The sequence below is a fragment of the Eublepharis macularius genome, chromosome 13, assembly GCF_028583425.1.
Source record: "Eublepharis macularius isolate TG4126 chromosome 13, MPM_Emac_v1.0, whole genome shotgun sequence".
Taxonomy (NCBI): Eukaryota; Metazoa; Chordata; class Lepidosauria; order Squamata; family Eublepharidae; genus Eublepharis; species Eublepharis macularius.
This window is the reverse complement of record NC_072802.1, coordinates 11,784,912-11,811,451: the sequence shown is the minus strand read 5'-3', so window position 1 is coordinate 11,811,451 and position 26,540 is coordinate 11,784,912. Positions and strand designations below refer to the sequence as shown.

Here is a 26,540-nt window from a genome sequence, read left to right as displayed (position 1 = left end):
ATTTGTAACCAATCTCTCCCTCTCCCCTCTGAAATCTCGGATGCTAATGACTTAAACAGATCAATTCACCTTGACCACAAATGTATTTGTATGGAAAAACGCAATGGAAGGTATTTATCTTGCATATAATGCCTGCTGTTAATTAGTACCTCAGGGCAAGTTGTTTATCAACAGAAAACAAGAAGGCACATGAAACATATCCCCAACAGTACACTGCAGGCTGCTAATCGCAAAGTTAAGTGGGACTCTTATTTGCTACATCATCGACCTGCCCTGCTTTAAATATATAAGTCAGTTCCAGAGAATCAGAGTAAAGCTATCGCAGCCATTCAAGGGCAAGCCGGGGGGGGGGGGGGGTCAGGACCTGTGCCATATAATATTCTTTCAAAGATGCTACCTAGGTTTCTTTGCTGTCTTGCTGGTTATACTGCAATAGTTTTTTTCCTTCAAAACCATTCTCTACTCACAAACAAAGCTAAGTATATTATAACACCACTATCAATGCAACCGTCCATGGAGGTAGTTCATTAAATATTTACTCTTGCCAGACGCCCCTCTCCCAGTGCTCACCGCATTTCACAGCTAGAAATCAGCTTCAGCATTGTATAAAGTGATGGCTGCCATGATTCATGTCACATCCAGGCCATTACGTTCACAGTTACGTCATATGATAGTGATTTAAAACAATGAAATCCTGCTGTCAAGTCATAGTTGACTTACGGCAACCCCTGGTGGGGTTTTTATGGCAAGAGATGAACAGAGGTGGTTTGCCATTGCCTGCCTCTATAGCCCTGGCCTTCGTTGGAGGTCTTCCAACCAATTATTAACCAAGGCTGACCCTGCTAAGCTTCTGAGATCCGATGAGCTATTCCCTAATTGTTCAGTGTGCTGAGAATGGAAGATTTGTTCTCACGATGAAGCTTCTTTTCTTGGTGGTCTGGGAGTAGGGCAGTCTTCATTTCTGGGATACAGCTCCTTCTCTCCGAGGCAGGGCTATTCAACTGATTCAATCCCAGAGGGGAGGGTTTGCCTCTAGGCTCACCAGTCTTTCTGGCCCTGCCATCAAGCAGGACACATTGGCTGACCTCTTAGAGAGAGAGCAATCCCAGTAGTTTAAAGAAAGGAGACGCAAAGAAGGCACTAAATGGAAGGACTAGTCACCAGGTGTCCTCCCCTCACAAATTCCTTTCATCCCAGACTCTAAACCATTCAGGTCTGGGAGAGATGGAGCCCCACTACAAGTCCTAGTGATACCACCAAATTCCAGAGGATTGGCACCAAGATCCCTGTGTGGAATGCCAGCAGGTCTGCCTCACCACCACCTTTTGCATTTCTTATGGCTGGTAGCAAAGGCTCCATTCTTGGCCTGAAGACCAAACCATCATCCAGAGCTGTCCCGATGATACCTGGCTGCCCAGGTGTCATGATGACGCTTGCCTCTAAGCAGCCTTGAGAGTTAGGAAGTGAGGGGTGCAAGTCTCTGGGGCCAGGGCCTGAGAAAAAACCAGCATGTCGATGGTCCCATGACCAGTGGTACAAAAGGTCCTATGAAGAAGTACCAGATCTAGTTCACAAATAGACACAGTTCAAAGGGGCCAATCTTGACCCAGACGTTTTTGTAGCTTTATCAAGTCAGAGAATGGGCAAAATTGCCTGGGTGTCTAGGACATCATAAATGAGGAAAGTTTTTGTCAGTCCCTGGCAGGTAAACCCCTCAAGTCCATCCACAGTGAACACACGTTGGTTCCAGCAGTAGTAGCTTTATTGGGATCTATGCTGTTCAGGTCTGTTCTCCATCACGGAGCTCGACAGAAGTGACAATTCAAATCGAGCAGTCTATGTTATTTTGATTTTCCCATGCTCCAAATGACCGTCAAGGTTTTGGCACGCAAGCCTACAAGAGTTCTGAGAGAGAACCCATTCAGTTATGACTATGCAGTAGGTATACAATACAAAATTCCCAGCATCTGGGAAAAGGAGTGAAAAGTGGCATGGGGGGAGGCACAGAAGGTAGACCTCAATTTGTGGCATGGAGGCTGCTTGCTTGACCCACATGTAAGATAATCCCACACGTGCATGTTACATCCCAGCAGCTCAGAGAGGGAAGAGGTTCATATGGAAGAAATATGTTATATGGGTGGGAAGGGGCAATCTAGTGGCTCCAGAATCCTGGGAAGGGGAACCCACCATTTTATTGTTTTGTTTAAGTGTTCCCTGTAGATATTCTATACTAGAACACCTCCAGTGGCTGTCAATTCAATACTTTCACCCACAGTTAAGATTCCCTTTTTAAAAAGTACATCAACAACTAATCTTTGATGAATGGCAATTTGCTTTTCTTTAAATTGGCAGCACTGCATTTGTCAATGTTGATTCAGGTTTCAAAAGGCTGTGCTGTGACAAGAACAGAACTTCTTACTGTGACAGGAAGAAGCAACCACCTTTGTGGAAAATTGTTCTATGGGCTCAGTGCTGGAAATGAGAAGTAAAGTTCCCTTGGCTTATGCCGCATTAGGATTATGATCAGTTCAACAATACCACCCTACAAGTGAGCAAGATCAAGAACTACCCTATACAAGTTCATTCTCTGTAGTGAACCTCACCTTTATTTATTTATTTTATTTATGTCATTTATAGTCTGCCTTTCTCACTGAGACTCAAGGCAGATTACACAGTGTGAGACCAGTATAGTCAATTTCAAGGACATTTCCATAAATAAGGCCATAAGGTAAACAAACACAAGTTTACAAAGGCGTAGCATTAGCAAGAACCCAATGCAGAGTTGAAGAAATGCAGAAATAGAACATAATCAATTCTAGGGCTGACATTAGACCACATGAAGCACAAGTAGCTCATAGGAGCACATATTTAAAGCAACAGATAGTACATAAGGCAACATATTGGTGAAGTCTATAGCACATATTTAAGACAACAGGTAGTATGTATGGCAACATAGTGATGAAGTCTATGGTCCTTAACTCATTAGCGAAGCATCTGAGAGCCCCTCCCTACAACACAAAAGCCTTTTTGAATAATTGCATCATTTGTGGAAAGCCAGGAGAGTGGGGGCTCTCCTGACCTCCTCAGGCAGGCCATTCCACAGGGTGGGGGCCACCACAGAGAAAGCCTGAGTCCAGGCTGCTGTTGATTTGGCCCTATGTGCAGGGTGGCACCTGCAGGAGACCCTGTTCAGATGAGCGAGTGGAAGAACATAGGGAGAAAGGTGGTCCCGTAAGTATGCCGGGCCAAGGCCATGAAGAGCTTTGTATGTGATAACCAATACCTTGAACTGAGCACAGTAGCTGATACCTTGTGGAACGGCTTGCTTGAAGTTCCCACACTTCTGTTGTTCTGCAAATGGGGAGGCCCATTCCCATGCCTTTCTCCCCCACCAGCCAGGTGAGTGGAGGCAGGGCAGGGAGGGTGAAAGTGGGGGGTCCCCCGCTCCCACCAGGGGAATGGGATCTCTCTCTGAAGCTCTAGCATACAGCCTTGGGTCTTAACTGCTAGTGTCTTTCACTGACCTGACAGATTCGCCAGGGGTAGTTGATGGAAGGCTGCCTCTTGCTGGCCCTTTCTCCCCACTGAAGTAGTTGCCAATCTCCATACCTGGCCCCAGTGATCCTCCTGTATTTCCTTCTGCTTCAATAAGGCCTGACCAGCCTTTTTGCCTCTCTAGGGTATTGTTTCTAATAAAGACTTCTCTGGATGGACAAAGTCTTCATGTTTCTCTGCTTGCCTACCTTTTCTTCCAACCTAAGTGCTTACCTCTTTGCCTGAATTCTGGCCCCTGCTGGACATTGCCATTCCTGTAAGCTGCTGAACGTATGCACAAATGCAAATAAGCCAAACTAAATGTGAAGGTGAGCCAGTGGCTGCTGCGGGTTTGATGTCACCAGGTTAAAATGCTTTTTAAAATGCTGCAAGAGCCTGGTCCTGATTGGAGCTTCAGCACAAAGCTCTTTCCCCATGACTTTTAAAGTGTGAAACAGCCGCATGGAGCCCTGCATACACCTGAAGCAGTTTGGGCACTTTAAAAGGCACTGTGTGTGTGGGGGGGGGGGGAAGCTCCATGCCATGGGCCCAATCAGGATCAGGCCCTTGCAGCATTAGAAAAACACTTTCAAAAGGATGACAGCAAATCTATCACGTTTAGATTAACTTCCCGGGTAAAAATGGTAAAGCCGTTGTGTATGTGGGGGTACGAAAGATTCCACCTGACCACGGCACCGATCCTGAAATCCCTGACTCTCCCTTTCCTGCACAGCAGAAGCCTGTTTCCAGCACAAAAAGATGCTCAGTCCCCAGCGGAAAGGATTGGCCCAGCTTGGCCCCCAATAGACTCCTACTTCAAGAGATGTCTTTATTATTAACTTAATTAAACATTTCTGTGCTGCCTTTACACACAAATGGAGACGCCAAGACGGCAAACATCTTGAGTACTGGTGCCTTTTTACAACAAAAACCACTGGATATATTGATTACTAATGAACATGAAGTGCTTCAAACATTCTCAGAAGCTACAACTTAATTGCTAGTTCAGACGCAGATACTGTGTACAAATATTGCCCTCTAGTGGATGCATGGTATCATGCTGATTTAATGCTCAGTATTTTTCTGCAGGTTTTTATGGAAGTAATTTTATTGCAGTTGTTTTATTTCTACATCCACATATTAGCAAACATTTCCAATTATTTTATGTTGAGGAAGGAAGGAAGGATTAACCAAAATATTGGAGTTTTTGCTCTGCCTTTTTACTGTATGAACTGTTATTAAATTTCAGTGAGGAAGTGGAGGATTTACACCACAGAATGACGGAGTTGGAAGGTGCCATACAGACCTTCTAGTCCAACCCCCTGCCCAGTGCAGGATCAGCCTAAAGCATCCCTGACAAAGATTCAGCCAACCTCTTCTTGAAAACTGCCAGTGAAGGGGAGCTCACCACCTCCCTAGGCAGCTGATTCCACCTTTGAACTACTCTGACCGTGGAAAAGCTATTCCTAATATCCAGCCTTTACCTTTCTGCATATAATTTAAGCCCATTGCTTCAGGTTCTATCCTCTGCAGCCAACTGGAACAGTTCCTTGCCCTCCTACAAATGACAGCCTTTCAAATATTTAGAGAGCAATCATGTCCCCCCTCAATCTCTTCTCCAAACTAAACATTCCCAAGGCCCTCAGCCTTTCCTCGTAGGGCTCAGTCTCCAGACCCCTGATCATCCTCGTCCCTCTCCTCTGCACCCTCTCAATTTTGTCCACATCCTTTTTGAAGTGAGGCCTCCAGAACTGCACACAATACTCCAGGTGCGGCCTGACCAAGGCAGTATAGAGAGGGGCTATGACCTCCTGCGATTTCGATGCTATGGCCCCTTTGATACAACCCAAGACTGAGTTTGCCTTTTCGATTGTATCAGCATTATCTTCTATATTCAATCCATATAGCATCTAAAGAAAAAAATGTTTGACAGATTAACCATACTGATGAGTATAAAAATCCTGGGGAAATTACGTCTCTTGAGCAACTGTGATAAATATCAAACCAACCTGATTTAGTGATTAGAATGTTGGGCTAGGATCTGGGATAGCCAGGTTCGGATCTCCACCATTTCATGGAAGTCTGATGGGTGACTTTGCATCAGTCACACACTCTCAGCCTAACCTACCTCACAGCGTTGTTTTGAGGACAAAATAGACAAGTGGAGAATGTTGTAAACCACTTTGGATCTCCATAGGGGAGAAAAGTGGAGTATAAATGAAATAAGTAAATAAATATGTTGTTTCAGAATATTTATTGTGGCTGTGCAAAAACTGAGACTATGTCTATTGGTATGAATAGAAGCAGTACTAAATACCGGTTGCTGGAATAAAAGGAATAACTCTGCCCTTCAGGGCCCGTTTTTGGGCTTCCTGGAGACATCTTGTTGGCCACTGGGAAGAAACAGGATGATGGACTAGGACTTAAGAGTTACAGGAACAAGCTAGATGATGTAAAAGAATGTCAGACAATGCAATTAGAAAATATAATTAAGAGTTTGTTTTCTGTGATGACAGCAAAAATTATCTTTCTGGGAAATCAGTTATGCTTAATTTAGACCACTTTCTTATGTACAATTCAGTCTTAAATGAAAACACAGAAGAAAATTAATAGGGCTTACAATGAAATTCCAAGAACCCTTTAATAGAAATAGATGGTTTTAAAAGAAATAGAGTAGCCAGGAAGTAGACAGCTGCCAAGAGCTACCGGTAGGGTTGCCAGCCTCCAGGTAGTGGCTGGAGATCTCCTGGAATTACAACTGGTCTCCAGGCCACAGAGATCAATTCCCCTGGAAGAAATGGCTACTTTTGGGGGTGGACTCTATGGAAATATGCCATGCCAAGGTCCTTTCCCTCCCCAAACCCCACTTTCTCCAGGTTTTACCCCCCAGATCTCCAGGAATTTCCCAAATTGGAGCTGGCAACCCTAGCTACCAGATAGCAGCAAAATAAGTCTAGAGAAGTAGAGACTGAACCTTTTTCCCTTCCCAAAACTGATTGCAAAGGAGTTGTGCTGCAAGCAGCACTCATTGAAAGCTCATATTGAAATAAAGTCTTTTAAGGTTCCACTAGACTTCACCACTATGTTGCCTTTAAATATGTGCTCCTATGAACTACCTGTCCTTCATGTTTTCTAATATCAGTCCTAAAATTACTTAGATTCTGTTTCAGATTTCTTCAACTCTGTATTGGATTCTTGCTAATGCTATGTCTTTGTAAACCTGTATTTATTTACCCCAACATTGTTTATAGAAATCTATTTATTTATTTTATTTCATTAAATTTATAACCTGCTCTCCCCGCAAGCAGGCTCAGAGCAAGTGACAATAATAAAAAATCACATTAAAATCCATTATATTAGTTACAGTAAAATATTAAAACCATAAAAATCAGTGCAAGAGGCAGCAACTTTTAACAGCAACCCACATGCCAAAACCCACCCAATACAACCCATGGTACGGGGGATGTCCTCGATACTGACTGCACTAGGCTCACATCTGCCTTGAGTCTCAGTGAGAAAGGCGGACTATAAATGACATGTTTACTTTTTATTATTTTTATTATTATCCCACAGCTGCCCTCCTACATGCTTTGAAGGTTATTTATTTATTAGGGCGTAACTGCCAACCCCAGGTCCAGAAATTCCTGGAGATTTCCTGGCGGAGCCTGGCGCGGAGGAGGAGGAGGGGCAGCCTCGGCCAGGCATAACGCCGCAGAACCCCTCCTCCGAAGCAGCCGCCGTCTCCAGAGGAACTGAGCTCGGTAATTTAGGGCGCGCTCCAGCCGGCACCGAGCAACCACCTCCAGGTGTGGCCGGGCGTTCTCCGCGCATTACACACTGCAGGGACCAGCTGCACCGGAGGACATGGCGACTTGGCAGGGTGGGCTCTGCGGCATGCCCTCGGCGCCAGCAACCCCAAATCTCCAGGAATTTTCCAACCCGGAGTTGGGAACTAGGGGAGGCGGGAATTGACCTCTGCTTGCCCGCTGAAAAGGGCCTCCGAGGCCCCTTAAAGACGCCGCCGCCTGGCCTCAGCGCCTCCCTCTTCTCGACGCCGGCCATTCCGCGGCGTTCCGACGGCACCACGGCGCTGCCTCGATGGCGGAGGGCGGCGCGTCGGAGGAAGAAGCGGCCGCCCCCTTCCTTCCCCCGGTCGGCCGCCCCACCCCACCCCACCCCCCGGAGCCTCCAGGCGGCGCTCGCGGCCTGCGGCGCCTCCCGCTCCGCCATGAAGTCGGCCTTCGTCACCGTGGGCACCACCAGCTTCGACGGCCTCGTCGCCGCCGTGACGGCCCCGGAGGCTCTGCGGGTGAGGCCCGTCCGGCGGGGAGCTCGCCGCCCTCCCTGTAGGCCTGCAGGCCCTGCTGGGCCTCGGTCGCTAGGCAACGGGGAGGGGGGAGAGCGGAGAGCCACTTCCGGTGTTTTCCCTCCGCGCTGCAAGGGAGGACTTCAGAGTGGGGTTGCCAAGTCTGGGTGGGGAAATTCCTGGAGATGGGGGGGGCAGCCTGAGAGTACGGGGTTTGGGGAGGAGATTGGGGAAGGACCCCGGCGGGGTAAACTCCAGGGAACATAGGTCAGTTTCCCTAGAGAAAATGTCTGCTTTGTAAGGCGAACACTTTAGGATTATACCTAGAGTTGCCAGCCTCCAGGCAGTGGCTGGAGATCTCCCGGAATTACAACTGATCTTTAGGTGACAGATCAGTTCCGCTGGAGAAAATGGCTGTGTTAGAGGGTGGACTCTGTGGCATTATACCCTGCTGAGGTCCCTCTCCTCCTTAAACCCTGCCCTTTCCAGGCTTCACTCCCAGAATCTCCAGGAATTTCCTAACCTGGAGCTGGCAACCCTAATTATACGCTGAGGTCCTTCCTCTCCCCAAACCCTGCCACCCCCCCGCCCCCCCAATCGCCAAGAATTTCTCAACCTGGAGCTGGCAACATTAGATGCAACAGAGTCTACCCTCCAAAGCAGCCATTTCCTCCGATTTCTACAGAATGGTGATCAGTTATTCTGGGTGGTCTCCAGGCCCCACCTGGAGGTTGGCACGTTGCAACACTAAAGAATGTGTGAGGCAGTTGTGCCATAGTGTATCATACCTCCTCACACAAGCATGCTTGCCTGCTCAGGAGTATACCCCTCTGTGTACGATAGAAATTACCCTCTATAAGACTGTGCAATGCTGTCTTGTGCATATCTATTCAAGAGGAAACCCCGCTGTCTGTACCCCAGGTGAGTCTTGACCTGGGCAAAAGGGGGGAGGCTGCTGATAGGTACCCTTTCTATATTGGTGTGGGAATTTTGAGTCTTGAAAGCTCATAACCTGGAAATGTAGTTGGTCTTTAAGGTGCCTCTGAACCTGCATCTCGTTATTTGTTGTATTTGTTCTCTAGTTGTTACCTGCCCCACAGCCTCAATTGTCAGGAAAAAGTGGAGTTTATAAAATCTTTAATAATAAAAGGATCCACATGTTTGTCTACCAGAGTGGCAGACAGAAGTAATTGAAGAAGGAACAGCAATTTGTGCAAAGGGAAGAATTCTTTAATTATAAAGTAACCCCTCCGCGTTTTGCATCAGCTTCTTCAGGGGGGATCTTCAGAATTCCTTTTAACGTCTATCCCGTATGTGCACTTATTGCGCATAATAAGTGCAATAAGTGTAGTCTGCAATAAGTGCACATATGGGAGAAGCGTTAAAAGGAATTCTGAAGATCCCCCCTGAAGAAGCTGATGCAAAACGCGGAGGGGTTACTTTATAATTAAAGAATTCTTCCCTTTGCACCAATTGCTGTTCCTTCTTCATTTTTGCCTTGGTGCAGCCCCCCCCCCCCCCGCTTCATTGATTACAGGCAGAACTCATCATCAGAAAATAAAGCTCGGTGTTTCTGACCTGGCCTTCAGCTTTGGGATGATCATGGGAGCTGCAGAGCTGGAAATGAATGGGTTCAGAACATCCTGGCCCAGACTCAGAATATCCCACTGCAATGGAAGCGACGGCTTGCTTGCTAGAAAGCAGAGGTAGCTGCAGGATATCATGCAGAGCCCCTGTAAAATAATATTGTGAGTGCAGTGAACTATGGGATTGGCAAGTGGAGCCAAGCAGAGGTTGGCCTCTAGTATTGTGAATAAAAAATAAATTAAATATACCCTGAGTGAATGCTTGTATTGCATTGTAGGGAGGAGGTCTCAGATGCTCCGCTAATGACCATAGACTTCAGCACTATGTTGCCTTACATACTATCTGTTGTCTTGAATATGTGCTCCTATGAGCTAACTGTGCTTCATGTTGTCTAATGTCAGCCCTAGAATTGCTTGTGCTCTGTTTTAGCATTTCTTCAACTCTGTATTGGATTCCTGCTAATGCTCTGTCTTTGTAAACTTGTGTTTATTTACCCTGTGGCCTTGTTTATGAAAATGTCCTTGATATTGACTACTAATCTCACACTATGTAATTCACCTTGAGTCTCAGTGAGAAAGGTGGACTATAAATGACATAAATAAATAAAATAATGTGGGGACACCCCAGGTGTCCAAAAAATTCCACTACTATTACAAGCTCGAAATAGACACGTCTTGGGGCACTTTAGAGGCAAACCAAACTTTATTTCCACATAAGCTATTGTGGACTGTGGCTCACTTCTTCAGATGCAGTGGGAAATTACTGAGTCTGAAAAGCCCTCTTGCCAGATATCCTGAATTTTAACTCTTTGTTTCAGGGACTTGAAGCCCCTACAAAAAATTAATGAACATATAGCCTAGCATGTTAACACTTATCATTGAAATGTAGGGGGAGATACATAAAACCAGGGCTTTTTTTCAGCTGGAACGTGGTGGAATGGGGTTCCAGCACCTCTTGAAAATGGTCACATGGCTGGTGGCCCCGCCCCCTGATCTCCAGACAGAGGGGAGCAGCGCGGAGGGCAATCTACACTCCCCTCTGTCTAGAGATCAGGGAGCGGGGCCACTGGCCCCCTTTAGCCCAAATCCACAAAGTGTCAGCGCTTTTAATTCTTTTTAACATTTGTGCCTACCTTTCTTCTCTCAATTTTGTTTCTGTTTTTCACCTCTCTTTCTGGTAATAACCCACTTGCAGATTTCAACCTATCAGACAAAGAGCTGTAAATTTCATAGCTGCAGTCCTGATCATGGGTCAACCTTGCTGTTAACTTGTCCCAATGAAACATGCTTTCACCACACTTTGGCTGCAGTCTCACTTACTTTGGATTCACTGGAACCCATTACCAAGTAAACAGTTATCTATATCCGCTGTCTCCTGACAAAGGGAAATGAATTTACTTCTGTGTGTTTTGCATTAAACTCGAGGCAGAGGCAAATCTGAATATAATTTACTCCCTGACTACAGGTTTTGCAGGATCTTGGCTACAAGCGACTAGTCCTTCAGATTGGGAGGGGCACAGTGGCTCCAGGTTCAGTCAGCACACCTACATTTACCCAAGAAGTGTATAGGTACAAGAACTCACTGTCGAAAGATATTCAAGAATCTGATCTCGTCATAAGTCATGCAGGTAAGGCTTCTCAGATTTGAATGCGCGGATTCTTATTTGCCAACAAACTGGGTGCTCAGTGCAGGCAAGATGAAGCAAACTTACTGTTTTGCCCTATGTGGATTTTTGATTGGGCTTTGTCAACATAATCCATAAATATAAATCAATGTTTGGGGGATATCACTTTGTAGGTGAAAAGAAAATGGCTGCAGGTGTTTACTGATGTTTAAAGAATTTCATTTTGATCATTCAGCTCTCAAGGGAGAACATGCATATTGTGAGTCCTTCTTAAAAACAGGTGCAGAGACAAAACTGGCATTCTGTAGTGAAATTTTAAAAAATGTATCTGGAGCACACTCATTCTGTTATCTTTCATTCCAATATTTTGGTCTATGATTAGGAGCCAAGCTGGTGTTTTAAATGCTAACTGGGAATGATGTAATCAGTGTACATAATTGTCCGGCACGACCAGACTTGGGCTCGGGCCCACGGACCCCACCCTCCCACCGGGAGAGCACCCGGCCTAGAACCCCCAGCCCAGCCAGACCCCCTGGGTCGTGTGTAGTAAGCCAGCAGACCTGAAGGAGGCCACAACATTGTGGGACAACTTCATGGCGGCCAAAGCTAAGGATCCTAGTGGGAGCGAGGCAAGGACCGGAAAGGCTGTCCACCCAAGTCACCCCAACAGCGGACGAGGTGGCCGGGCCAGGCTGGGTCACTGGCCCCTAGGCCCAGAGCCACCGGGACAGGGCTGAGGAGCTCAGGGCCCCAGGGCCCGGATCCACCACCCCGGGCCAGTAAGACCCCCGCCGAAAGGAGACAGCACTGGACCCGGGAAAGAGGACGCAGGGTGGGGACCCTGTTTCACCTGCGGGAAGTGGGGACACTGGCAGAGGGACTGCCCACTCGTGGAATGTGACCTCGGATGGGATACCGCCATGCAGGTCATCTTGCACTCACCTTCCTTTCTTAGCCATGGTGGTTATCGCGGGGAGATGGCTGACAGCTTTATTGGACAGCGGCAGTTCCATCTCCATGATCCGCTCCCACTTACTGCCCCCGGACCTCCCAGTCGTGCAACAGGCCGTCATTGCATGCTTCCATCAACATGTGGAAGAATGCCCGGTGGTACATGTTTCCATGGTGTACCAGGGCTAGACCCAAGTGACGGACCTTGCTCGGGTACAGAAGCTGCCCTACCCGATGCTATTGGGGTGGGACGCCCCTCACTTCCATACAGCCATGCATCAGTGGACAGCAAACCAGGACCCAGGATCCCAGGAGGCCCTGATGGAGGAAACCCCCAACCCAGAGGGAGATCCTAAGGTCGACCGAGCCACCCAGAGCCGGCAGCTGCAGTGGGAAGAAGACCCCCAATTTGCCAATGACCAAGCTGTCAATGCATCCCTGGAACACCTGAGATGGAATACGGTGGTGAGTGAAAGTGTGACGTTAGATGTTAGATGGGCGGGCTGATGGCCGCGGGTCATCGAGCGGGGGCTAACCCAGGGTCAGACAGGAGAGGTGCACCAACTACTAGTGCCAGCCAGTGCCAGGGCACGGTGCTGGCTACTGCCCATCACCACCCTTAGGTCGGACATCAGGCGGCCCAGAAGACAGCCGCCCGGGCAGCCACCCACTTTTTCCGGCCTACCCTGGTCTGAGATGCACAAAAATATTGCCAAGCCTGTCCTCTCTGCCAGCGGACAACCGTGAGGGGACCTCCCCATGCCCTATTGGCGCCCCTGCCGGTGATGAGAGAGCTGTTCGAAAGGATAGCCATGGATTTCATAGGACCCCTCGCTTGCACTGCCCGAGGCGCCCGGTACTTGCTGGTCCTGCTGGACTATGTGACCTGGTATCCGCAGGCAGTCCCGATGTGTGATATGAAGGCCCTCGGCGTAGCCCGAGTGTTGGCCCGCTGCTTCGCTCAAGGGGGCCTACCGAAGGAGATTCTAACCGATTGTGGGAAGCTCTTCACTGCCAAGCTTAGCCATCAGCTGTGTCAGACCCTCCAAGTGCGGGAGATATTCACCAGCATGTACCACCCTTAGACCGACGGGTTGGTGGCACGCTTCAATCAGATGTTGAAGGCTATGCTGCAGAAGATAGCACATGAGAAACCAACCCAATGGGACCTTTTCATGGGCCCCCTCCCATTCGTCGTGCGAGAGATGCCCCGGGGCCTCAACGGGATACGCCCCATCCGAACTTCTTTATGGCTGGAAGCCGTGGGGAATATTGGATCTGGTGGAGGAGCAATGGGGGCCTAGGGTGCCGGCAGAGCCCCTGCCGGAGCCCGCCTATGTTCAGGACTTACGCGCCCAGCTTGAGAAGGCCCGGGAGGAGGCACGAAAGAACCTGGAAGCAGCCCAGACAGCACAGAAGACCTACTATGATAAAGGGACCCGTCTTTGCACCCTACAAGAGGGGGACCAAGTCCTTGTGAGCCTGTGTGTGATGGGCCCTGGCCCCGGCAACACAGGGCAGGGGCCCTTCCGGGTCACTCGGGTGCTGGGTCCTCTCTCCTATGAAGTCCAGTGTGGGCCGCTGACACTGTAAGTGACTCCACATTAACGACTTGAAGGCATGGCGGGAAAACCCGACCCCCCCCAACCCCTTGCGGACTGGCCGAAGAACCCCTGGAGCTCTCTGAGGGGGAGCTGCCTTGGAGCCTGAAGGGTGGAACTATGGAATTGCCCCTACTGGCCTAATGGAGGGCCAACAAGCACAGGCCTTGGAGGTGATAAGACAGCACCCACGGATTTTCTCCCAGCAGCTGGGGCACACCACAGTGATAACCCATAAGGTAGACACTCCACCGGGGCAGGTAGCCTGGGCACCCTGGCGACCGCTACCCCAAAAACGCTGGGAGGTCATGGCTAAGGAAGTCGAGGACATGCTTCAACTCGGGTTATAGAACTGTCTCGAAGCGCCTGGCGGAGTCCCATCATGTTAGTGCCCCCAAACCCAACAGATCAGTTTGCTTCTGCATGGACTACCACCAGGTAAACGCCATAGCCAAATCTGACACCTACCAGATGCCCTGGACTGACCTCCTTATAGATCATCTCGGGACAGCGCAGTTCATTTCAGCCTTAGACCTTACAAAGGGGTACTGGCAGGTCCCCATGGCCCCAGAAGATAAAGAAAAGACAGCCTTTGCCACCCCCCAGAGCCTCTAGCAGTTTAGGGTGATGCCCTTTGGTTTACATGGAGCAGTGGCAACTTTCCAGAGGTTAGTCAATCACGCCCTGGCCCACTGCCAGACATTTGCAAGAGCTTACATTGACAATATCGTCATCTTCAGTCCGGACTGGCCGTCCCACCTGGAACACCTAGCAGCGGTGCTCCACGCATTGGCTGAGGCCGGACTACAGGCCAATCCTTGGAAAAGCTGCATTGGGTTTAGGGAGCTCACGTACCTAGGCTACCGGGTGGGAAGGGGTCTCCTTCAACCGGTGCCAGAGAAAGTGACCACCAACTGTAGAAGACTGGATTTATAAATTGCTGTACATGGCAGAAATGGATAAAATGACAAGGAAACTTAAAGATCTTGACCTAGGACAATATATTGTTGATTGGGAGAAATTGAAACAATTTTTGGAAAAAAAAGTGGGATGTAAAAGGAGAACCGTGGCAGTTTGAAATTTTTTTTAAAAAACAATGTTGCAATGAGAAGAGAGAAGGGATCTTACCATTTAGGGGGAATGTAATTATAATCTAAGCTAATATAATATTTAAGGGAATTTTACATTGAATATATGAGATAATGAGAAGGGGTAAATAGATATCTCAATGAGATATACTATATATGATATATAACATAAAATAACGGGTTAGTGGATCAGACTTTACATTATAACATATTATGTGGTTATGCTATATGGTGTTGTGTGCTGTGCTACATTGGTGGCATAGCATACAATATATAATATATTACTATAATATATACTATATTGATAGTGTATTTGATGGAGTATATGCCTAAAAGAAAAGAAATAGAATAAGTTTAAAGTAAGAGATAGTGCGATCCCTGCTATATATTATACTATATTGTTACGTTATATTGATATGAGATATACTATATTGATAGTATGTTTGACATGTAAAAGAATAAGAATGTGCTTAGAGTAAGAGATATTATGATTCAAAGTTGGTAGGAAAATATAAATGAAATAGATTTAAGTAATAAGAAGGGTTAAGGGTTGGAAAGCTGTTGGAAGTCAATAGGGAGGGGGGAGGAAAAGGGTGGGGGACAGAGTAAGGGGAAAAAATGGGATTATATGTGTTAAATTTGGAAAATTTTCTTTTGTTTTTCCACTCACCAATAAAATTTTATTTAAAAAAAAAAGAGAAAGTGACCACCTTGGAATGGACCCCGAAGCCCCACACGAAAAGACAAATGAGGCGATTTTTGGGCCTAGAGGGCTACTACAGCAAGTTCATTCCACATTTCGCCAATCAGGCTAGCCCCCTGTCCGACTGCTTGAAGAAGGACGAGCCAACAACCATACGCTGGACAGCGGACCGAGACAAAGCCTTTGAGTCCCTGTGGCAAGCGTTATCACAGACGCCAGTCTTCCACAATCCAGACTTCACAAAGCCCTTCATTGTGCACATGGATGCCTCCGCAGTGGGCCTGGGAGCCGTGTTATCGCAGGAGGTGGCAGGCTGAGAGCACCCCTTTATCAGTCAGAAGCTGCAACCCGCGGAAACCCACTATGCCTTAGTGGAAAAGGAGGCATTAGCAGTGAAGTGGGCTGTTGGGGCCCTGCAATTCTATCTAGCCCACAACCCCTTCACCCAGGTTACTGACCATGCCCCCCTCCTATGGATGGCCCGGATGAAGGAACATAACCCTCGGATCTTAAGATGGTACCTCTCTCTTCTTCCTTTCAGCTTTACCCTCCAGCACCGACCTGGCAGCCTACATGTGAATGCAGATTACGTGTCATGAGTAAACGATGCCTCATAGAATCATAGAGTTGGAAGGGGCCATACAGACCATCTAGTCCAACCCCCTGCCCAGTGCAGGATCAGCCTAAAGCATCTCTGACAAGTATTCATCCAGCCTCTTCTTGAAAACTGCCAGTGAGGGGGAGCTCACCACCTCCCTAGGCAGCTGATTCCACTTTTGAACTACTCTGACCGTGAAAAAGTTTTTCCTAATATACAGCCGGTACCTTTGTGCATGTAGTTTTAGCCCATTGCTTCGCGTCCTACCCTCTGCTGCCAACTGGAACAGCTCCTTGCCCTCCTCCAAATGACAGCCTTTCAAATATTTAAAGAAAGCAATCATGTCCCCCCTCAATCTCCTCTTCTCCAAACTAAATATTCCCAAAGCCCTCAGCCTTTCCTCGTAGGGCTCAGTCTCCAGACCCCTGATCATCCTTGTCGCTCTCCTCTGCACCCTCTCAATTTTGTCCACTTCCTTTTTGAAGTGAGGCCTCCAGAACTGCACACAATACTCCAGGTGCAGCCTGACCAAGGCAGTATAGAGCGGGACTATGACTTCCTGCGATTTCGACGCTATGGCCCCTTTGATACAACCCAAGATTGAATTAGCGTTTTTGCCACCATATCACACTGACTGCTCATATTTAGATTACAGTCCACTCTTACCCCAAGATCCCTTTCACATATACTACTGCCCAGAAGTGTATCCCCCATTCAGTATTTGTGCTTCCCATTTTTGTTGCCCACATGTACTACTGTGCACTTGTCTTTGTTGAATTGCATCCTATTCACAGCTGCCCACTTCTCCAGAGTATTCAGGTTTTGTTGAATTTTAATTCTATCTTCTTGGGTGTTTGCTACTCCTCCCAATTTGGTATCATCAGCAAATTTAATGAGCAGCCCTTCCACTCCTTCATCCAGATCATTGATAAAAATATTGAAAAGTACCGGGCCCAAAACCGAGCCCTGCGGCACCCCACTGGACACCTCCCTCCAATCTGATGAAACACCGTTGACCACCACTCTTTGGGTGCGGTCCTCTAACCAGTTCCCTGTCCACCAAACTGTCCTATAGTCCAGTCCACAGTCTTCCAGTTTGCCCATCAGAATGTCATGGGGGACTCCCCGAGCAACACCTTGCCAAGCCCCGGGGGGGGGGGGACTGGTGTGACCGGATTTGGGCCTGGGCCTGCAGACCCCACCCTCCCACCTGGAGAGCACTCAGCCCAGAACCCCTGGCCCAGCCAGTCCCCTTACCTGCAAAGGGGCCCTGGGGGAGCAGCCTCCAGCCTGAGGGAGGCCACCGCAGAAACCAGCAGGGCAGGAACAGCTGGACTCAGAAATGCCGCTCACCTCCGATCAGCTGGGCTGTGGGATGGCACCGCAGCAGGCAGAGAAGCTGGCAGGGGAGAGCCAGCCGCCGACGCTCACTGCTGGGCTGAAAGCCCCGATGTTCGGCCTGGCGGCAAGAAACATGCCGAGCCGGGCCGCGGAAGCCAGGGCCACACCGGTCTGGGAACAGCCACTCCCAGGGAGAGAGGGGTGGGCCCAGCATAGACAAGGGATAGGCTGGGAGAGACAGAGGGAGGAGGGACTGGGAGGGGGAAGGCAAGCAGAGGAATGGAGGGCAACAGGGAAAGACGGCTCATGGGGGGCATCAGGGACGGCAGGGAGAGAGACAGGAGGTGGGAGGTGGAGGGATTGGCTATGATGGTGGGGAAAGGGGATAAAAAAGGCCCTCCCAAGGAAGACGGGAAGAATACCGGTGGAGCGACTGGTATGGTGGAGAGAGAGAAGGAGCAAGGAGACCAGAGTCCAGCAGGATAGGAGGAGAAGGTGCCTTCAACCCCCCCTTGCCCACATCTGAGGGCGAGGGAGGGCCCCCCCCCTGCGACACACCACGGTGGAAGGTGGGGCAGTACGCTGGGTGGGGCAGGGGCTTACAATACTAAAATAGAAACCCAGGGCACCTTAAAGGCTAATAACATTTATTTCAGCACTTGCAAAAAAGCCCGTTGTGGGAAAAAATACAACGGGCTCTAGAAAGGAGATGGCAGGCAGGTGGCCATTCCCTCATCCTCTGTCACTGATAACAGCCAGATGAAGGCAGGGTGGGGCAGGCACGGCCACATCCTCTGTGCCTGATCCTGGCTGAGTGAAGGGGGACGGGCAGTGCCACCTGCTCAGTGCTTTATCCTAGCTGGGTGAAAGGGGGTAGGCATTGCCACCTGCTCCGTGCCTGATTCTGGCTGAGTGAAGGGGGGAAAGCATTACCTCCTTCTCTGCTCTTGATTCCCATTGAGTGGAGGGGCGGCAGCCATTGGCAGGTTGAACGGGGGCAGGCATTGCCACCTGCTCCGTGCCTGATCCTGGCCGAGTGAAGGGGGGGCGGGCATTGTCACCTGTTCCGCTCCTGATCCCAGCTGGGTGAAGGCGGAGGGCAGGTACTGCCACCTGCTCCACTCCCGATCCCAGCTGAGTGAAGGTGGAGGCTGGCATTGCCACTTGCTCCGCTCCTGATTCCAAGTGGGTGAAGATGGGGAGCAGGCATTGCCACCTGCTCCACTCCTGATCCCATTAAACCACAAGGGCTACTCCAGAAACAAAAGACTAAATGCTGCAACCTTCACTTCCCGAAGTGTAAAGTTAACACTGGTCAATCAATTAATTTAAATAAATAATAAGCTATAATATAATAAGTTATAACTTTATGATTACTTACTGAGGTATTTATTGGAATATTTATTGAATTATTTATTGATGTATTTATTGACATTTTTATTGGATAGACGATTGTTTGTATGTAAATTGTTATATTTATTATTGTTGAACACTTTTTGCACTTTGTCACTTTAAATGTATTTAAATTAATTCATTGACCAGTGTTAACTTTACACTCCGGGAAGTGCAGGTTGCAGCGACCACTCCTGATCCCAGCTGGGTGAAGGCAGTGGGAAGGCATTGCCACCTGCTCCGTGCCTGCTCCTGACCTTGGCTTCCCACCGTGGTGTGCTCTCTGGAGGTCTGGCTGCCTCATCTGTGCTTCGCTCCACAGCAGCGCCCTCTGGAGGCACACCAAGGTAGCAAGTAAGCTGTCTTGAATACTCTTAGCCTTTTATATAGTAGGATGAGCTTTCATGAGACACTCAGTGCTCAAGAAAAAAAATTACATTACCATTTATTCTAGCTTCCTTCATACACGCACGCACGCACGCACGCACGCACGCACACCCCCTTTGAAATATGTGCAGAGGGTCAAGCTAGAGTTCCAACTTCCAACATCTGTTTATGGTGCAGTCATCTAGACTTAAGTATGTTTGTGATCTCTCAATATTCAAGAAAGATCCTTCTTTTATGTTTTTCTCCCATCTTTGAAAATGGATGCAGGACTTGGAACTGGAAATCAAACTTGAAGCATAGGAATTTAACCTGTTACCAGATTTCATGCCAGTATTTTATGTGCAAGGGAGATGCTGTGTGGCAAACAAAGAATGTTGAGTTGGTGAACAGTTGTTCAGCAAATAATGTGTATGGTCAGCATCAGGGCCATATTATTCAAAAGGCTGAAGCCTCGGGGTCCCGCAGGGATGAAGGGCCCATCAATTTTTTTTGCTGTGGCACACCCCCACATAAATTACCATTAATTCTCTTATATAACCTCTATTAATAAGATAATTAACTGCTTCCTTACTGAAGTGAAACAAATTTTCTCTTATATTTCTCTTACGTTGGTATCCGCCCTGAGCCCGCTTGCGGGGAGGGCGAAATACAAATTTGAAATAAATAAAATAAAAATAAATAAATTAAACCAATTATCCATAAACTATATATATTTAATAAATAATATTTTATTCACTTCAAAATTTTACAGTATTGAACAATTATACCCTCAAAATGTGCTTTCCTGAAAAGTTCTACTTGCACAATAAAAATATTTTTAAAATTGTGAATAGAATTCTTCAGGAGCCCCTTAAAATGGATATAGGGCTATGTACTGCAGTCCAGTACCTACCGAACAAGGGTCAGGCTGTCACCTGTAGTGGGGTGAAAGATTGAAGTGCCGGGGGCGGGGGGTGAAATACCTGAAAGCCTAGAGGCCTGGCCATGGGTTAATATGGCCCTGGTCAGTATGGCCATGCACACAATACACGTATGCACACTAAGTCCCATCTGATAGCTATAAACTGGATCTAGGCACATGGCAATGCTGTGTTTTTTCTTCTTGCTTCTCTGTCCTGTGAAACATATAATGTCATCTGGCTGCAAATTTCACCATTATTGCACCACTTCATTAGCTGCCATGGGGAAGGGAGGAGACTTGCAAAATGAGGACATCACATCATGCATTTTTCATGCCTGAACATTCTGGGTGAGAGAGGAGGAGGAAATTCAGAGCTGCTGCTTTTGGCAGCCACCACATGTCTGCCATAACATGTAATCACGGAGGCGGATTCTCACAGAACTCCAATGGAAAGCAAAAAGTTTGGTGTTGGGTTATTTTGACTGAAGCTTCGCTTTTGGTTCCTATATATTAAAATGTGAACACATTGGTGGTTAACAGCCCTTTTTAAGGTTGCCTTTAAGACAAAACATCAGACATTTTGGCTGAAATCCTAAGAACACTTTCCTAGGAATAACCCTGTATTGAGTAAAATGGGACTTACTTTTGAGTAGTTCTGTTTAGGATTGCACCCTTAGAATACCATGCAGTGCAGCCATGGCGTTGAGAATACTGTAGAATGGCTCTGACTGCAGGTTAAAGAACAAAGCTTTTGATGGAAACAAGATATAACTGGCATTGCACTTTTAAGTTTGATGTTTGTTGATATGCATGCTTGGTTTTGATGCTAAGTTAAATGTAATGGTTTGGATAACATTCTTCTGTACTGTTTTATTTCTATAGGTGCAGGTAGCTGCCTAGAGGTATTGGAAGCAGGGAAACCATTACTCGTAGTTGTAAATGACAAGCTGATGAACAATCATCAGTTGGAGCTGGCAAGACAGCTGCACAGGGACGGACACCTCTTTTACTGCACGTGCGGGTATGCTCCCTCTTAGAACACCATTGGGTATAACAGCTGTGTTCATGGACTACAGCAGGGTTCCCCTGATACAGATTGCTCTGGATAACTCCGGTTAGGCCTGATTCAGGGCACTTGAGAATCCCTAGGCACCTGTGTAGCTTACGAGATCAAATAATTGAATTTCTGGCAAGAGGTGCACCTCAGCAATGTTTTGGGTTCATTTGGGGTATGGTACACAAGTAATACTATGCTAGAATCCTTGCTTCCATTTTATCTTTGTATTACAACACAGGTATTTGCGTCCTTTAACACTGACTAACTTAAAAGAATAGGATACCATCCATTGATTTTACATAGATAATTAAAGGACAGCAATTACTTGTCTATCTGTGTCAGGCTGGTACTGAAAGTAATTTGAGGTTTCAGAATTCTTTAAGAAAAATAAAATACAAAGGGGAAACTGTCCCCGTACAATTTGCTTTAACAACATAAACCCAGTTTGTATTTTAGTGCCAGCTGTTGAGGCATTCTACTAAAAAATCAACTCTTGCATCATTTATTTGGTTGGCTGTCTTGCAAATCGGGCTGGATCTAAGAAATAAAGAGTGAGCAACAGCAACCAGAGGCAGGCACAGATGGAAGTTCCTGCTTCTGCTCCGCATCCAGCCTAGATAACATAACAGAGCAAGAAGGAGCCCTTGGAGGGGGAGGCGCATGGTCTTCTGCTGGGGAGGCCTGTTGGTCTCTGCGGACTCCGGGAGGGAGTGAAACGGCATGTCTCAAGCCAACAGGCTGAAATTCTCCCTAAAAGGACCTAAGAGGCCCATCCAAAGAATGCAGCAGGTTTGGGGAGTATACTTTTAAGTAGCAGTGGCTTTACTACACAGTCATTTTAGTTTGTCTTCTCTTGTATTTTGTCTTCTCTTTTTTTAATTGGGTTTTTATGCTTTATTTATAGTTTGGAGAATTTTTTTTTAAATTGAAATGTGGGCTTTAGATCTTCTGAATAACACAGCAACCATGGATCTTGGCATCACACCCCATATACCACTTAAGTTTTGGGCAAGGAGATAGTAGCTGCTCGCACAAGGTAGTCTAACAGTTCTCTGTATGCCAAGTAAATCCCTGGCTCCCTTTTATTTTCTCTGTCTGTCTGTCTGTCTCTCTCTCTCTTTAAAAAAAAACAGGAGCTTTTGTCTTTACCATTCATTTAGTTGTTACACAGGGCTGTCACTGAAAATAGCAACCTTGCATTTCTTTCTTCACCTTCTTCATAATCATACAAAACATGTGAAATCAAGCTGTTCTGTTTCCATAAACCATAGCCACTGAAGCGGAGCAGGGTTCAAAAGAGCTCTAGACACGATGTCACACTGCGTTTCATTAGAAGGAAACAACAGGAAGAGAAAAACCTGGGCTTCTATTTTTAGCAGCATAACATTGCGGTTTCAATCTTAGAAATCTTATACAACTGACTATATTCCCACATATTTCATCTTGAGCCTCTGATCCTTGTTCTTTCAAGGCCATAGGCCCTGAGTTCTGGATTCTGAGGGCTATTATTAAAATCACAGGGTTCTGAGCAATCTAAAAGCAAGATAATACCATCTAAGTTCCTTGGATGATGAGCAGAATATATATTTTTTCTGTTTCTGTAGAACTCTCATCAAGACTCTTCAGTCAATGGACTTGTCAACACTGAAACCTTTCCCACCTGGACAGCCAGAAAAATTTGCTGCGTTCTTAGACAAAGTAGTTGGGATTTAAATAAAGCGAGCTGTAAAAGGAAGCTCCCACATTTGGAACTAACTTTATTTGTACATGCTGTGAAAAGATGTCTTTGCGTATGCATTTTTGTTACCAGATCGTAGTCGTGTATAAAGACATGGCCCAAGACGGCAGCATTCATTTACCTCTGGTCCGTTGAGTCAGGGAGCAAGCAGGAGCACAATATGGGCAAGGCGGGCAAGCCTATCCACTTAAGTCCTTGCCATCTTCAGTCCTGCGTGCCTTTCTGCCCCTGTACAGAAATGCTGCAAACTATGGTGGTATGTATGCTAACAATTAACTGCTTAAACATGAGAAGATTTGGTAGTGGTTAGATGCTGGACTAGGACTGCAAAGACCTGGGTTCAAATCACGCCATGAAACTTACTGGGTAACCTTGAGCTAGTCAATCTCTCTCAGCCTAACCTACCATACAGGGTTGTTGTAAGGATAACCTGGGGGAAACCATATGTACCACCAGAGCTCTTTAGTGAGACAGGCGGGATAAAATAATGCACACAGACCAATCCTAAGCAGGTCTACTCAGAATCCTACTCAAGTCTATTCAATGGGGCTCACTCCCAAGAAAGTGTCCTGCACTCAAAATATAAAAGCTTGGATCCTCAAAACTGCTCCTGGAAGCCACTGACAATTCAAGATCTTCCCTAAGATCTTTCTGACCCTGGGAGAGTTTATTCCCTGCGATGGAGTGGCTAGCATGTCCTAATATTGTGCGCATTGGCTGCTGCGTAGAAGAAAGAAATGAGATCACCTTTCTGCCTCTTGCATGAGTGGAAGCGGAAGGAGTGATTTCGCTCCTTTCCCCCTGCTCGCTCTTGTGGCGCAGCCTGCGTGGCTATTAGCACACACAAGTCTCTGTTTTCTTGGGGCTGGAAAAGGCTCGGGGGGGGCAGGGGAAGGGGTGACAATCCTGCAATCTCTGCATCTGCAAATCTCAGCATCCAACTTGTAATAAAAAGTAATCCACCCATATTTAATATAACCCGTCAGGTTTTTCCCCATATGTACTTCTTTTCCAATTATGGCTGTGTGGAATATTGATCCAGTTTTTGGATCAAAGACACTGCTTTGGGGGCCCAGAAATAGTCTAGAGATTCAGCAGTCGCTGGGAATTTTGCACTTCTCATTGTTCTCCTAGTTTGCCGCTGTTGCTTTTATCAGGTGTTCCCTGTTGCATAGGGCTTCTTTCTCCTTCACTAGGTGACCCCAGCCAGTCGATGTAATGATTGCACTGCAAAACCAAGTCTAGTCCTACAGGCTCTGGAGCGTGTGTGTGTGTTGCCCTCAAGTCACAGCTGACATTTCTTGGCAAGAGACTATCAGAGGTGGTTTGCCATTGCCTGCCTCTGCAACCCTGGTCTTCCTTGGTGGTCTCCCATCCAATTACTTACCAAGGCTGACTCTGCTTAGCTTCTGAGATCTGACGAGAGATCAGGCTCACCTGGGCTTATCCAGGTCAGGGCACAGGCATTATTGAGGCCAAATGAACGTGTTAGAGTGTGAGCAGGGCTTTTTGGACAGTCTCACAGGTTAACCTAGTAAAGCTGGAAGGAGAGGTCAAGCAAACTTTATCAGCGATGGTGCTTGAGTACTGACTGCTGCTTTGGAACAGAATCCATGTAGTAGTCTATTGTAATGTATTGATTTATCTTTATTGCATTGTCTTCCACCTTTGTTACCCACTTTCTGTATCATGCCTCAGACAATTTTCTCCCTTTCTGTGATCCTCGTTCTGTTAATCAGAGTCTCAGCAAGAAAGGAGGGCTGTAAATGAAGTAAAAAATAAGAAGAGTATGCACCATAACGATAACAACAAAGGAAGCTAACTTGGGCCAAGGGGGGAGGGGGGCTGCAAAAGAAAGCCTGCTCAGCTAGTGAACTTTCCTGCAACTCCGCCCACATTCTCTAGGAGGGGAATAGAGAACAAGGCTCTTAGCTTGCTTGGATGGCTGTCACCTGGTCCCTCCCTTCTGACTGCAGCTCTAAAGGAGAACAGTAGCTACCTTTATGACCCACAAGATTTCTAGGGTAGAAGCTTTTGAGAGTCAAAGCTTTCTTCACCAGGTACAAATAGGAATAGAGATCCCTGAGCCCTTATATCCCAGTCTGAAGGGGGGGAGAGATAATGTTGTATAGAAAGAAGTTAGGTTGCAAAGATACAATGCAAAATATAATCAGCTTGATTAGGGCAGAGGAGAAATGTTTAGGGTAGGAAATGTAGAACATTAGCAGCTGAAATGAGATAAGACTGCACAACCCACTTTTACCAAGTAGTATTTCTTACCTGCCTTGAGAAAGGCAGGATGGAAATTAAACAAACAGACTTGTTGCGTCCAAAATAAAGCTGCCTACAAAATCTTGTCTCCCTTTGAAGACCAAAAATAAGTACCTGCCATTAAAATGAAGAGTCAAATCTGGTACCTGCTTTTCATAGGACTGAAGGATCTTGCAGTTCTTTGGATATTATAACTATATGAGCACATGTACAGAAAGCCTTGAAGGTAGGCCTACTTATATGCTATTGGTTAAATGCTATTTGGGCAGTGAGTAAGAAGAACGGTGACCTCTGCCACAGACTGGAGCAAGATGTGTTTTACCAAAACAAGGGAGAGCAGGAGCATCCCTTCCGATGCTTTGAGGATGAAAATACAGACACACTTCTAACAATCCAAGCATCACTGCTGGGAACCCCCTTCACGTGTTGCTGACAGTTCAGTTCTATTGTATGGGGGACTTGTTTACTTTACAATGATTTGTCTACCACTGACTGAGGTGGTTTGTAATTGTATATTAGAAAAACATCACTGTCTGACAACATGCTACCGGAATGTACATGCCTGGGCATTCACATGCTAAATAGGCTTTGTTACTCGGGTAATAGGGCTGTGCTGTAAGAAATGGCTTAGAGAGATGCCTTCATAAAGAGACAGGGACTATAGATTATTCTACTGGGTACCATCTGTTAATGTAGATAGACTGCTCCTGTGTTGTTAAAGATGTCATGTTTAATTACTCATGCGTTGTTCCAGTAATGTTTCGTCTGTGTTCAGATTTATGCTTGTTTTCAAATTTCTGCAACTCTTACCCTATTGTTTTTCTCTCTCTGAATGTCCTCCTGGTTGTTGATCATATTGACTTGCACTGTGTAATCTGCCTTGGGTCTCAGTGAGAAGGGTGGACTATAAATAAAATAAATAAACACGTGAAACCGGAAGAGGAGCACAGCCTTTGTATTCATTCATGCACATGCTTGCAGATCACAGCCCACTTAAATATCTGCAGCTCCTAGAGATTGTGGGGGGAGAGAGAGAGACCTAGTAACTCTCTGGAATGACATTTTAAAATAGCGTTCCCAAAGGACAAAAACTGGGATAAAAGAGGGACCGTGATTTTGCAGCGGTAGGTCCAGAAAACAGCTGCTGGAGGATATGTAACCACCTGTTGATTGTAAAAATTAGATGTTGATCACACTCCTTCCAGGTGCTTCACTGACAGATTGCAAAATCTGCCAGTGGACCCAAAAAGAGAGACCCACAAATCTGTATTTTCTGATTTTCCTATTGAGAAATGATCAGATAAGAGGGATGTAAAAGTCCTCCACAGGAGACACTGGAGAGCTATCACCAATTAGAGTAGACAGGACTGACTATGGTAGTCCAATTCAGTATTTTAATTTTTTATTTGTTTCATGTACAGTCCCAGCTGTCTTGCTGGAACTCAAAATGAGTTACAACTC

The 26,540-nt window shown here is 46.8% G+C and overlaps 1 protein-coding gene across 3 annotated transcripts; it reads left to right on the top strand.

Annotated features, from left to right (window-relative positions):
* The first annotated feature begins 7,696 nt into the window (after positions 1–7,696).
* LOC129341178 (UDP-N-acetylglucosamine transferase subunit ALG13 homolog) lies at positions 7,697–26,018 on the top strand. 3 transcript variants are annotated; one of them, XM_054996205.1, is made up of 5 exons: positions 7,811–7,843; positions 8,736–8,761; positions 10,892–11,054; positions 20,896–21,034; positions 22,675–26,018. In XM_054996205.1, the coding sequence occupies exons 4-5, from the start codon at positions 20,964–20,966 to the stop codon at positions 22,781–22,783; spliced, it is 180 nt and encodes a 59-aa protein (XP_054852180.1). In that variant the 5' UTR covers positions 7,811–7,843; positions 8,736–8,761; positions 10,892–11,054; positions 20,896–20,963; the 3' UTR covers positions 22,784–26,018. The 3 variants fall into 3 exon arrangements, with proteins under 3 accessions (XP_054852179.1, XP_054852181.1, XP_054852180.1); XM_054996204.1 differs by lacking the exon at positions 8,736–8,761 and having other exon boundaries at positions 7,697–7,843; XM_054996206.1 differs by lacking the exons at positions 8,736–8,761; positions 10,892–11,054 and having other exon boundaries at positions 7,774–7,843.
* Positions 26,019–26,540: the final 522 nt, after the last annotated feature.

What these genes read in the sequence shown, in the direction of transcription:
- LOC129341178 (XM_054996204.1), top strand. Translation starts at nt 7,763, where the DNA reads ATGAAGTCGGCCTTCGTCACCGTGGGCACCACCAGCTTCGACGGCCTC. An exon ending in TCTCGTCATAAGTCATGCAG is followed by an intron (nt 11,055 to 20,895) that starts GTAAGGCTTCTC and finishes TTATTTCTATAG; the next exon opens with GTGCAGGTAGCTGCCTAGAG. An exon ending in CTCTTTTACTGCACGTGCGG is followed by an intron (nt 21,035 to 22,674) that starts GTATGCTCCCTC and finishes CTGTTTCTGTAG; the next exon opens with AACTCTCATCAAGACTCTTC.